This window comes from Maniola hyperantus, chromosome 28 (assembly GCF_902806685.2).
Source record: "Maniola hyperantus chromosome 28, iAphHyp1.2, whole genome shotgun sequence".
Classification (NCBI taxonomy): domain Eukaryota; kingdom Metazoa; phylum Arthropoda; class Insecta; order Lepidoptera; family Nymphalidae; genus Maniola; species Maniola hyperantus.
In genome coordinates, this window is record NC_048563.1 from 4,543,341 (window position 1) to 4,556,196 (window position 12,856).

The 12,856-nt window shown below is 34.6% G+C and overlaps 1 protein-coding gene across 3 annotated transcripts in view; it reads right to left on the minus strand.

Annotated features, from left to right (window-relative positions):
• Positions 1-12,057, minus strand: part of sosie — a 31,946-nt gene extending 19,889 nt beyond the window's left edge. Inside the window, exons 1-2 of one of the 3 annotated variants that reach the window (XM_069508310.1) lie at positions 12,021-12,057; positions 4,900-5,084 (exon numbers count right to left, since the gene is read on the minus strand). In XM_069508310.1, coding sequence (XP_069364411.1) covers positions 4,900-5,038 — 139 coding nt within the window. In that variant the 5' untranslated portion in view covers positions 5,039-5,084; positions 12,021-12,057. Of the gene's footprint in view, positions 1-1,675; positions 1,987-4,899; positions 5,085-11,938 lie in introns of all 3 variants that reach the window. The other 2 variants (XM_069508309.1, XM_034983132.2) reach the window with 2 other exon arrangements.
• Positions 12,058-12,856: the final 799 nt, after the last annotated feature.

Below are 12,856 nucleotides of genomic sequence, written 5' to 3' on the forward strand. Positions count from 1 at the left end.
GCACATGGCCAGCGTGGTAGACTATGGCCAAAACCCTTCTCACTCCGAGAGGAGACCTGTCCTCTGTAGTGAGCCGGTGATGGGTTGATCATGATGATGACTTACTAACTAACTCAATAAACTACCAAAAAATTTACAAAAATTTCATTCGATCGATAAGTGCAAACAAAAATGCTTCTATTTTAAACTTCAAGGAAATTACTAAATAATTTTAAATACATATCAAAAATTGCGTAACCGGCAGGAATCGAACCTGCAAGGCATCGGGCGCGAACCCAGAAGATCCAGGTTCGATTCCTGCCGGTTACGCAATTTTTGATATGTATTTAAAATTATTTAAAAATGCTTCTTTCACCGCAAAGCGCTACTCGTCATCTTTTCAGGTTCTATTCGTGACTCATGAGCTGTCATAATCATCATTTATATACATTTTTAGATTTTTTTCCCGCTTGCAGGTGTAAAATACGGATTTTATACACCACTAGGTGTATAAAATTCGAGATCGGTGATGAGGAAGAGAGAAGATACAAAACGCGCGATAATAAAAGAGATGGCGCTCTACAAATGTGGCCCAAGTACCTATCGTAGTTCGATACAAGACTTCACCTATTTTATACGGTTGATCAGAAAAAATATTTTTTACATAGGTACCTACCTATATTATAATTATAAATGTTTTATAAATATTATCGAATGGCATGTTATATGATTATGCTAGCCTGTCAAATATGGGTTAAGTATATTTTTTTGTATATCTTAAGTATACCGAATTTAGACATTAAGTATACCTATAGTGGACTGTTCTATTAAATTTAAAAGGATCGAAAAATAGGTATAATTTTTAAAAATTTCTATAAAGTAACTAGTAGGGTATAGTTACCTACAGTACGATTCAATCGTAAATGCGACCCTGAAGTTTGCGCACGACGTTGCGCAGAACACACATTTTGAGTGTCCGAGGTCGGGGAGGTAGCGGGGAGGGTGACAGCGCACGTCTCGCTCCCACATTCCCGCCAGTTCCTTGATGCGTCTCTCTCTCGCTATACGTGTCTCGTTTGTTTGTACAGTCGAGTTAAAAAGTTATTTTGTTTAAGCTTGCTTAAGCTGAGGTGGAACCTACTTAGTTCTCGAGTGTACCATGCGCAAGATCGCAAAGCTAACTTCACGAAGACGCATTTAAGTTTGAATTGTACTATACTTAATATTTAAAAAAGTTACAATACAAAATTACTTACCTTAAAACACACCTCAAAAATTAGTTAAAATAACACATTAGGTATAATAAATGCTTTACGTTAGAATACTTGATATTAAAATATATTTTTTTAATTTTTAAATCGTTTACTTATATTTTATATTTATGGCGCCTACTATTAACTATTATTTCCAGTTATTACTGAAATTCAGTCTTTAAGTTTTAATGCTTTCAGGCATTAATAAGTGAATCTGTGCCGAATCTAGGTAAGTGTTCATTAAAAATACAATTAATTTCAAGTTGATTGCTATCACCTCATAATTTAATAAGTATTTTAAGAATTTTTATAAGTTAAATCTTACATATATTAAAAAAATTTAATGTGCTTTAAAGTGAATAAATATTAATGAAAGTGTTACACAGTGATAGGCTGAATGTAAAACGCCTTTGAAATTGAAAAAAAAATGTCTATAGTCTCACCTGGAGGGGCAGTAGGTTGAACATTTTTCGGCGCATCTGTGTTACTCTTTCCGAACGTTGTCAAGGCTTCTGAGGACTCGCCTGTCAGCCAACCAGCGAGTAATAGAGGCAAAATGGCCGCCGCCGCTTGCCGCCTGCACCACATCTCGACGCGCCAAAAGACATGCATAGTAGAACGCTTTATACGCGCCTGTTCTATTTTTTGACAGCTCACTCGATAATTGAGGCTCTATAGTCAACTGGCTATAGACAATATTTTCTATTTTTTTTTGTTAAAAAAGTTGCAGTAAAAAGTGTCTTGCTTAAAATTGCTAAGAAATATTTATTTTTAATGTGATTTTTTGGCATAAAAGTAACTTAATGATATCTAATATCCTAAAAATTGAAATTTTCACATAAAAAGTGAGGTGCCAAGTATTTTTTGGATTTTCATAAAATATTTTTAAATCGATTGTAAGACATAGTAAATAAAATTAATATTAATAGTATTATATCAACTCACCAGTCCAAAATTAAAAACAAAACAAATTTTTAAAAATCAAAATTTTCAATATGCCGCGAATCAAGATGTGGTGTTTTATGTATTTTTGCCGAAAAAATAATTATTTTTTCAGTTTTTCAGTAAAATATTGGCCTAAATGTATTATGTATCGTAAATCGTAATATTTGAATTTTGAAATGAATCTATTATGTGCCTTTTGTCATAAAAATGGCTACATCAGTTTATGGAAAGGTTTTTATGTATTAAACCTAAAAGCACATAGAAAGCATATGATTCTATGAATCTTATGATAATTATTATAATACTTACATTGCTGTCTTGATTTTAATGATATTACTTTTGTGTAATAATCGCCACGAATATCTAAAAACTCTTACCTTTTTGAAAACTAGATTTTTTTAAATTAACCTTCACATTTTTTATTTAATCCATTTAGATCAATTTTTAATTTATCTTATTCATATAATAAACCCAACATATGCGTACACATATTTTCTTACAATTAAAGTATCTTACGTATGTGTTTTCATTTTCTATTTTATAGTTACCTACTATATTTTTAAGTAATAGTAGCATAGTCAAGATACTCAATTCAATAAAAGCTCGAAAAGCTCTATATATGCGCATGAATAAAATCCAATTCAATTTTCAAACTTTATTTTAGTAGGTACTAATAATTTTTAAATGTACCTACACTTTTATGCGAGAATGTACCTAATCTTTGGTTTAATGTTTATAAAACAAATCAATTGTTTCTTTAAAATACTTGAGTCAACATAACCTCACTTCACGTTGTTTGTCAAGATCCCACGTACAAATACATCTTGACAAACAAAAAAGTGGCGACGGTGATAAGGACAAAAATAATTATTTTGTCACGTTCTAATAAGAGCTTAAATACATTTAGCTATCTCGTTTTAACAGTAAGAGTCACATTAGGGCTACTTCTACAGGTATTTATTCTGACGGCATGACATGACAGTTGACATATAGAGCAAATTTTTTTTTTTTTTTGAAAAATAAAAATATTTATTTGTCTGTTCTAAAATTTTAAAACTCTACGCGGCACGTGTCAAAAGGAGTCATGTCTCTACATTTCTCATTTACATGCATTATATATCTCGGGTTTATTATATTACCCTACCATTATAAGTAGAACATAATGGCGCTAACAATAAGCCAAAATAGCGTTCAGAAATACGCTAACATTATATATCGGTTATTACGTCAGGTATATGATTGTACATGATGTATGTATGTAGAATGCGTGGCGTGTTCTGTTCGTTGCGTGTTCAGTTATTTCTGAAGCGTCATGATTTATATAAAGGCCATCACACACACGCTATTTTTAGCATCGGTCTCGGCGATTTGATCGCTGACATAGGACTTTTAAGTGTTTTCTCTGAAGGTCCAAGAGAGTTCTGAGTCTTAGTTTTGTTGTTTTTATTTTAGATTATAGTGCACGACTTTACACTTTAAACTCAAGAATATAGGGTCTTGGACTGCAGTAGTAAAATGATGCGATTTTGTGTATAGCGATAGTTTATCGAGTTAGAATTCATTACCTATTGAATAGAATTAAAAAAATAAAAATAGAATTTTCGTTATTTTTAACTTCATTAATTATTAACGTCACCCTGTAAAAAGGCAAATAATGACGTCACAACTCACAAGGCTTAAACGACAAATATTTTTAAATTTTTTAAAATAAAAAATATTTTCCCGCAGAACTTACTCTTTTTTATGTTAAAAATTGATTTTTTTTTGTCATTTATATATAGTGACGTCTTTAATCACCTTCAGTGCAGCGTGACGTTCATGTTAAAAATAAATAAAATCGTGATTTTTTCCAAATTATGCTCTTCGATAATGAATTCTAACCCCGTAAGCTACCGCTATACAAAACATCACTTCATTTTATTACTACATTGATCCAAGACCCCTTGCTGTGAGATTGACGCTTTTTCAGCTCATTTAGTTATCTGACCTTAATGGAGTGGATTTCATAATGAGAAGGGACTACATCTAATGAAGCATTGATGCAGTTAATAAAAATCCCGGCTTCTGTTTTTTGTACGTTGTCATGAACCCATCCCCGGCCCACTAATGAGAATGGGTGTCCTCTAAAAATGAGATTTTGGGCATAGTTGACCTCGCTGGCCAAGTTCGGATTAAGAGGAATTCACATACCAGAAAATCTCAGGCATGCAGGTTTCCTCACGATGTTTCCCTTCACAGTTTAAGCAAGTGATATATTTTAATTGCTAAAAAAGTACATAACTCCGAAAGTTAAAGGTGCGTACCCGGAATCGAATCCGAATAAGTTAACGTCTTAACCACTAGGCTATCACCGCTTATATTGTACGTATTCTTCTTCATACTTCTACGTCTACTTCTTCTTCTTCTACTTCAGGCTTATACGTCCCTCAAATTGCTAATGCGCGTGGCCGCAATTTTAGAGACGTCAGCACTACACTGAAGTTTCGAGCTGATGGTATATTTTTATTTCGGCTGACGTCAAAATGACGTCATTTCAATGTTAATGAGACATGGTTCCAGCGCAATAGGACTATTACTAGTAAATGTCTCATAATAAAGACAAGCACCCTGTCCACTTTTTTTTCATTTTTCTTTTTATGGTACAAAAAATATCACTGAACGCCGGTGCTAAAAATATCGTGTGTGCTCTGGCCCTAACATCCATATTATCGTAAAATCTTACCGGGCGACGGCGTAGTGGTGGGGGGCCGCGGCGGCTCTGTATTAGCTTTCCCGAACGAAGAAATCCCGAACGCGTCTACTCTTGTTGCGTAAAACAAGAAAATCATCGTCGCTACCAGAAAAATCTTTGGGCAGCACATGTTGCTTTTTTTCTCAATTTTTTTTTGTATTAACCCTGCATAAAAGCTTTTGGTTTTTTTGGTAGAAAATTTGTAAAAATTTTGATTTTTTTTAAATCTACGTTTTGAATTCTGCTCATAAATATTGGGATTTTTTTTTGTGATTAAGATTTTTTATTGCCAAAATGTTCGTGCATGTTTTGAATCCGTGCCTCGTCCGCGCCTCGTACGTTTCACGGCTCGTGCCCGCCACGTGTTGGCATAAATCATCCGTTAACCTGCTTAAATTTTAGTATATTTTGTTCATAGAAAAACATTTTTTTTTTGTGTAAAAATTAAGTTTACCCTAGTCTTGTAGAGTACCTAACTAAAACAACATGCAGTGTGTGAACATTTTGGAAACTTTTTTTCTTCTAGCTTTACATTCTACAAACTTTATCTTGTCTAATTCTGGATATTCGATATGACATAGGACACAATAATAATTTTGGAACGTTATTTCTTTTTGATTTTGGAACATTGACTTATAAATTATAATATAGCTATAGACGAAGGCTCACAAACGAATTTACATCGCTCAGGTGGCCTGGTTTGCACATGTATCTTTCTTATTACGAAATGTAGAAAAATGGTTTTATAATATCAAAGACTTCAGTTTATTATAAACCTTAACACTTGAACATAAAGTTTAGTAACGATTGCAAAATATTTAGATTTAAGATCTCTTGTCGTCGGCAATAAATTTAAAACATTCGAATTTTTGAGATGACAACAAAAATATTAATTATTCTAAAATAAAACTTAATAGCTAAGCAATAAGTCTAACAATTTAAGTATTTTGGAATAAACTTTTTGGCTGATATTTTTCGGGCCGTATTTGAAGCACTTGTTTCATTTCTTGAGCATTTTTTCGATGTTTTGGAATGTTGGTATTTTGGAATTTGAAAAATCAAATTGTATTATTTTTGTGCAAGTCAATATGGATTTAGGTAATAATTTTTGTTAGTTGTTATAATGTAGTAACAGTAAGTAATAATTTTCACATGATTTGCTATTTTAATATGGTAATGGCGTCGGTAAAAGCTTTTGTTCGTATTTTTATGCTGTGTTGTGCGTGACGGGCGGTCGGTGCGCCATTTTGTATGCCTTTTGTTAATAAATGTTCCATGAATTTCGACTTTTTATGTTAACATTGACATTCGGAATTGCATAATGTAATGAGTTTTTCGTTCTCGGGGTTCCGTACTTCAAAAGAAAAACCTAACCCTCCTTTGGGCTTCGCCGCCGTCGAGTATAGGATCACGTCTGTCTATCTGTCTGTTGTGTCTGTCAGCACGAATGACCGGGAATCAAGCCAAAGACTTATATGACACTAGCTCATGCCTGTGACTTCGTCTGCGTAGTTTTGGATTTTCAAAAATCCCGTGGGAACTCTTTGATTTTCCAAGATAAAAAGTTCCAAATCTTAGCGGTTCGGATTAGAAATGAGGAGGCAATCCGTGGAATTTTGACTACGTAAGGATGCAGACTTGGCGATGCCTTGCGGTACGATAGTAGAAGGGTGAAGGAGGAACCAGGTCGAAAAGTTCTTCGGCACACTCTCCGAATTAATATACACAATACGGGTAGACAGGCAAGTTTGCGCCAAAGATCCAAGCTTTGAAGTTTAGAATTGACCAGCGCTTCGTCTCTAATGAGTCTTCTAGCGCGATGGTCCACCGCACCCAACGCATCGAGCTGATACTTGGCAGAGCCGTCCCATAAATGGCTGCAGTACTCCATGCACGATCGAACTTGTGCTTGGTACAGGGTAAGAAGCTGTTTCGACGTGAATACTGTTTGACTTTGTTGAGGATGCCAAGTTTCTTGCCAACAGTTTTTAACTCGATTTGCTACTAATTTTGACCAAGTAGATAATTCACTGAAAGCATGCATTGAAAAACCAGTCAAGTGCAAGTGGGTCACGTACACGTAGGGTTCCCGCACCATCGTAGAAGAAATCTCAAGTCAATGACGGACAGCGACATCTTGATGTACCTAATTTAGTAATCTAATTATTTCGAGAACACAAACGGGCAAGGAAGCCATGCCTCGAGGCCCGTCTTGGCCTAGGTCAAACGGAAAAGACCCCGCTGCAAATCGTTATTTTTTTTATGGAACCTTTAATTCACGGTTTTCGGATCTTTTCTTTTACTTGTGCTATAAGACATTGCTACCTCCCATGATTCTAGATCAACGGAAATAGGTTTTGATTCCCTTTTCTTGACAGACACGACAGTCGTTTAGACAGACAACGAAGTGATCCTAAAAATGTTCCTTTTTCCTTTTGAGGTATGGAGCCGTAACAAAAAAATTATCCGGTGGCGTTGTTGAAGTTGTGCACACAGAGGGCACAAGTCAAAGCATCCGAAATTGGAATTCCGAGAGCCAACACGATTAATAGGAACCACATCTTGTTTATTTTATTATTGCACTCGTAACAGTTTACGTTCTCTCTCTTTGTCTATGGTTTTTTTAAAATTTGGAACGGGCGGTGATTCGATTTTTTTTTAATTGACTAGAGGATTGCGCTATCTGGGTTTACTTTTTGTTTTAATATTTTAATAATTACTTACTTATTTTTAATTAATACAATAAAACTGTTCTCTATTCTACGAGTAATGTAGTATGTTTTATTTATTAATTTCGACAACGCAATCCTATGTCTCTAAAATAAAATACCTAGTAGCACATTATAAAAAAGGTTTTTTTATAAATGTAATCTATCTATACTTTTAAATATATCGATATAAACGGTAAATACATAGTGACATAAATTTTATTATTAATTAAGGTGATTTGATAGACCCAGCCGCGAAAGTTCAAATTTTAGTTAGTTTATCGAAAATAGTAGACTAATCATACATCGAAGGCTTATGGTAATGAGTTTTCCGCGCATAACATATTTTATGCATCTACATGTTTTTCCATAAAACTTTGGTCAAAAATACTCATTTACTTCATATTTGTTCCTGAAAGATAATTTTCTGAATTTTCCCAGATTTGCACAAATATGAAGCGGAAAACTCATTACCATAAGCCTTCGATGTATGATTAGTCTACTATTTTCGAAAAACTAACTAAAATTAGAATTTTCGCGGCTGGGTCTATCAAATCACCTTAAGTATAAAACTTTGCACATTATTAGAAAATTTGCACATCATAAAAAACCTATTTACCTACATACTTTTTTAAAACATCCATGTCTTTTATGATGTATAATAATGTTATACATCATAAAAGCATCTACAACCTAGTCTGGAGAGTTCCGAGTCTATAGGTTGACCAAAATCTTATGAAATTAAATAGGCTACTTGACAATTTTTTTAAGTTGGTCTTAAATGGTTAATATTTGTCCTATTATATCAAAAAAATTAACACTATATTTTTTTGCGCCCTAAACAACAGTATAACCACTGTGGTTATACTGTTGTTTACAAATGCATGACGTCAGAGCACAGATAATCTATCGGCCAAACATGGCCGACAGTGTTTTCACCTGTCTAAGAAAAATATTTTTTTAAATTAAAGTTTTACGGTTTTTAGGGCGCAAAAAAATATAGTGTTAATTTTTTTGATATAATAGGACAAATATTAACCATTTAAGACCAACTTAAAAAAATTGTCAAGTAGCCTATTCCAGAGCTAGCAACACTGTACTCTGTGAATATCCTATATACATTATACATAGTACTCTGTGGTGAATATTAATAATTCACCCAAAATTCATCACAATCGTAGATAGAATAATAGGTAGATGTAAGTACCTACTGAGTAACCGCGTATGAGATAGCGATAGCACGACGTAACGATGAATAACACGACAATTATTACTACCATTGTTTAGTAGTCAATATTTGTATTAACCGATCAACAATATTTGTATTAAACGTTTTTTATGTGAAAACAAGTAAATAACTAATGAGAAATACAATTACGCCACGAATTCTCAAAGTTTGTTTTGCAACTTCTTGTATGTATTCTTGAAAAAAAACCAGTTACACGATAAGGGACAAAAAATAGGTTAGCTGCGTCTCTGTTTATCACATTAGTAACTTTATCTGTGCTCTCATTTTAGTGCGAATGAGAAAGCAAACGTTCCTGCATCTACCTTTATTACTCTATCTACGATGTGCATAGAATATTCACAGAGTACAGTGTTGCTAACTTTGGAATTTTTCTTTAATGTACTGAAATCGTTTTGTTACAGTTTTAAAGAATAAGTAGGTATAAAGATTTAGTAATCTTTAGTCTAGTGAATAAAGTTTAGAAATAATATTAAGTACCTACCTACATAATGTAATTTACGTAGGTATGTACTTAAAAATTATCTGAATATGAGAGTTATGTGAAAAAAGCGTTTTTTGTGAATTATAATGTTTATGAAAGTTTATCTATATAAAAAAAAGATAAGTAAATCTCTAAGGAAAAAGACGTCCGTGTCATGAATTGATACTTTTTGGATAAATCTAGCGGTTTTTATTTTATTTTTATATAGATTTTTGCAAAATAATAATTAATTATTCATTTCATAAGAATTAGGTAGTTATAATAATAATTATTATTATTATTTATTACACTTCTAGTTTTTTTACTAGTAAAAGCAAAGGTTAATAAAAAACTGTCTGAAACTGTGTGATCAAAGATCCACAATCTCAAAGAAGTCGCCGCCGGCTTTGCAACAATGAAAAGCCGACGGCTTTAATCATCATCATGATCAACTGACTCACTACTGAGCACCGGTCTCCTCTCAGAATGAGAAGGGTTTGGCCATAGTCAACCACGCTGGCAAAATGCGGATGGCAGACTTCACACACCTTTGAGAAGATTATGGAGAACTCTCAGGCATGCAGGTATCCTCGCGATGTTTTCTAAGTGATATTTAATAGCTTAAAACGCACAAAACTCCGAAAAGTTAGAGGTGCGTGCCCGGGATCGAACCCCCGACCTCCGATTGGAAGGCGGACGTCTTAACCACTAAGCTATCACGGCTTACGAGGACTTTGGTAGTCCTTTAAAATTATGCAGATATTAGATAGTGGTAGACTATTGCCAAACCCTTCTCACTCTGAAAGGAGACCCGTGCTCTGTAGTGAGACGGCGATGGGTTGACCATGATGATGATGATGATGATTAGACAGATTGGATAATAGACAGTTAATTGTTAACCTTTATTTCTGTTCCTAAAAAAGTATAAGTTTAATCTGCGACAGGTCGAGATGGCAATGGGGGTATGAGGCGGGAGACGCCCCGCACACCCGCACATCACTTATCCTATCCCGCACCCGGTTAGTGCGGGGCGTTTCCTTCCCGATTGCCATCTCGACCTGTTTCATACTATAGGTAATTAAATGAATCCTCGAAATTAGTGAGTTTCAGCGGCAAAAAAAAATTGTGATTCTTAAATGTTAATTTTTTTTAATAATTGAAAGCTTTCACATTCTACTTTTTCTCTCGAAATAACAATAAGTTCCCACGGGATTCTTAAAAAATTAAATCCACACGGACGAAGTCGCGGGCTTTATAGGTATTTAGTTATAGATAGAATTGATCACTTGAAAAGAGCAACCGCCGAGTTTCTTGCTGGTGCTTCTCGGTAGGAACGGCATTCCGAACCAGTGGTAAATTAAACTAGTTAACGATTCAAAAGCACTTATAATAAGTCTACTTGAATAAAATAAATTCTATTCTATTCTAAGATATTTAGAAATGTTACGTACTAGAATGTAACTTATATTAGGTACTTAATTATTACCTATTTAACAATTAAACATGTGATAAATAAGAACACAGTTTTTAAGTTAACACTTAAAATAAGCATTTTAAAGACGTTGTAACTTGTAAGGTAAGTAGTTTTCACTCAAAATTTAACTTTTCAAGTTTATAAAAGTGACACAGTAGTTATGTAAGTCTACCTCAAAGAATTTCTAAGTACTACTTTGGTCTACCTTTGTATGTAAATGACATACCGATACGTTGTATCTGTTATATAAGTACTAGATGATGCCTGCGACTTCGTCCGCGTGGATTAAGGTTTTTGAAAATTCCCGTGAGAACTTATTCATTTTCCGAGTAATAAAAAGTAGCGTATTTCCTTCCTCAGGATGTAAGCTAACTCTGTACCAAATTTTAACAAAATCGGTTAAACTGCTGGGCCGTGAAAAGCCAGAAACAGACAGATACATTTGAAATTTCAAGTTAATTTTAAGTTTTTCCGGAATAAAAAGAAGCCTATGTCCTTCTCCGGGATGTAAGCTGACCTTTCTTCAAAATCGGTTAAACTATTGGGCCGTGAAAAGCTAGTAGACAGACAGACAGACACAACACTTTCAGTTATTTATAATATTACTATGGACTAGCTTATGCTCGCGACTTCATCCGCGTGGACTACACAAATTTCAAACCCCTATTTCACCCCCTTAGGGGTTGAATTTTCAAAATCCTTTCTTATCAGATAACTATCTGCATGCTAAATTTCAGCGCGATCCGTCAAGTAGTTTAAGCTGTGCGTTGATAGATCAGTCAGTCAGTCAATCCTTTTATATATATTTAAGATAAATAAATGACAGATTTACCCCAACTTATATGTCACGTCAGTTAACTTGAAAAATATATTCATACTAGGATTACTTTATGCACTAATAGCTTCTAAACAATTTTATCAGAATGTGTATGTAGGCTTACTTAAACTTTCAATATTTAAAAAAAATACTTACAACCAGAGATAAAACAAACTCACACAAACACACACACTAAAAAGAACCTAATTAAAAATACATAGTTTGTTTTATCTCATAAAGAACCTAATAAAAATAAAATAAAAAAAGCGTGCTACAGCGTGTTGAATTTTTTTAAATTAATGTTTTTAAAGTTTGCATTAACCAGAGATAAGTTTTTTTTAGTTTGTGTTTAGTTTAGTTCAGGTTTAGTTTGAGTCACGGTGGGGTATGGACTAGTTAGTTACTGTTAGACTGCTCGTGTGGTGACTTCGGTTCTTGGCGCGGTACTGAGCGTCTTGGGGTATTCGTGCAAGGTTGCACGAACCTTTCTTTAAATACAGGATGTTTCGTGTTCCATTTATGAATATTTTATTAAAAGGGGGGTTTTTAAGGAGGTAGCATAATATAGCATACGTAGCTATTTGAAAATATATACCGTATCGGACGTAGCTTCTTACGTAGCGTGGCGTAGCTTATGTAGCAGCCTGCCTGATGGATTACAGGGGCGAACGTAGCTTATGAAACAGCACATGTAGTTTATATAGCAATCTGTCTGAACCTGTCTGTCTGTTCCGTTGTGTAGCTTTCGTAGCAACCTGCTTGAAAGTGTCTATCGTAGCGGTCGTAGCTTCTTACGCAGCGTAGTGTAGCTTGCGTTGCAACTTGTCCTGAAATTATATGACGTAGCGGACGTAGTTCCTTACGTAGCGTAGTATAGATTACGTAGCAACTTGTCCTAAAATTATCTGACGTAGCGGACGTAGCTCCTTACGTACTAGCTGGAAATTTTTGACGATCTCCCTGGCGCAATAGTAAGCACTGTGGTCTCATTAGTGGGAGGTCACGGGTTCGATTCCTGGCAGGGGTTTGGAATTTTATATTTTCTAAATTTCTGGTCTGGTCTGGTGGGAGGCAAAGCTACTGCTACTACCAAAGCCGTGCCGCCAAGCGATTTAGCGTTCCGGTACGATGCCGTGTAGAAACCAAGGGGTTCAATAAAAACTGCCATACCCCTTCCAGGTTAGCCCGCTTCCATCTTAGACTGCATCATCACTTACCACCAGAGATTGCTGTCAAGGGC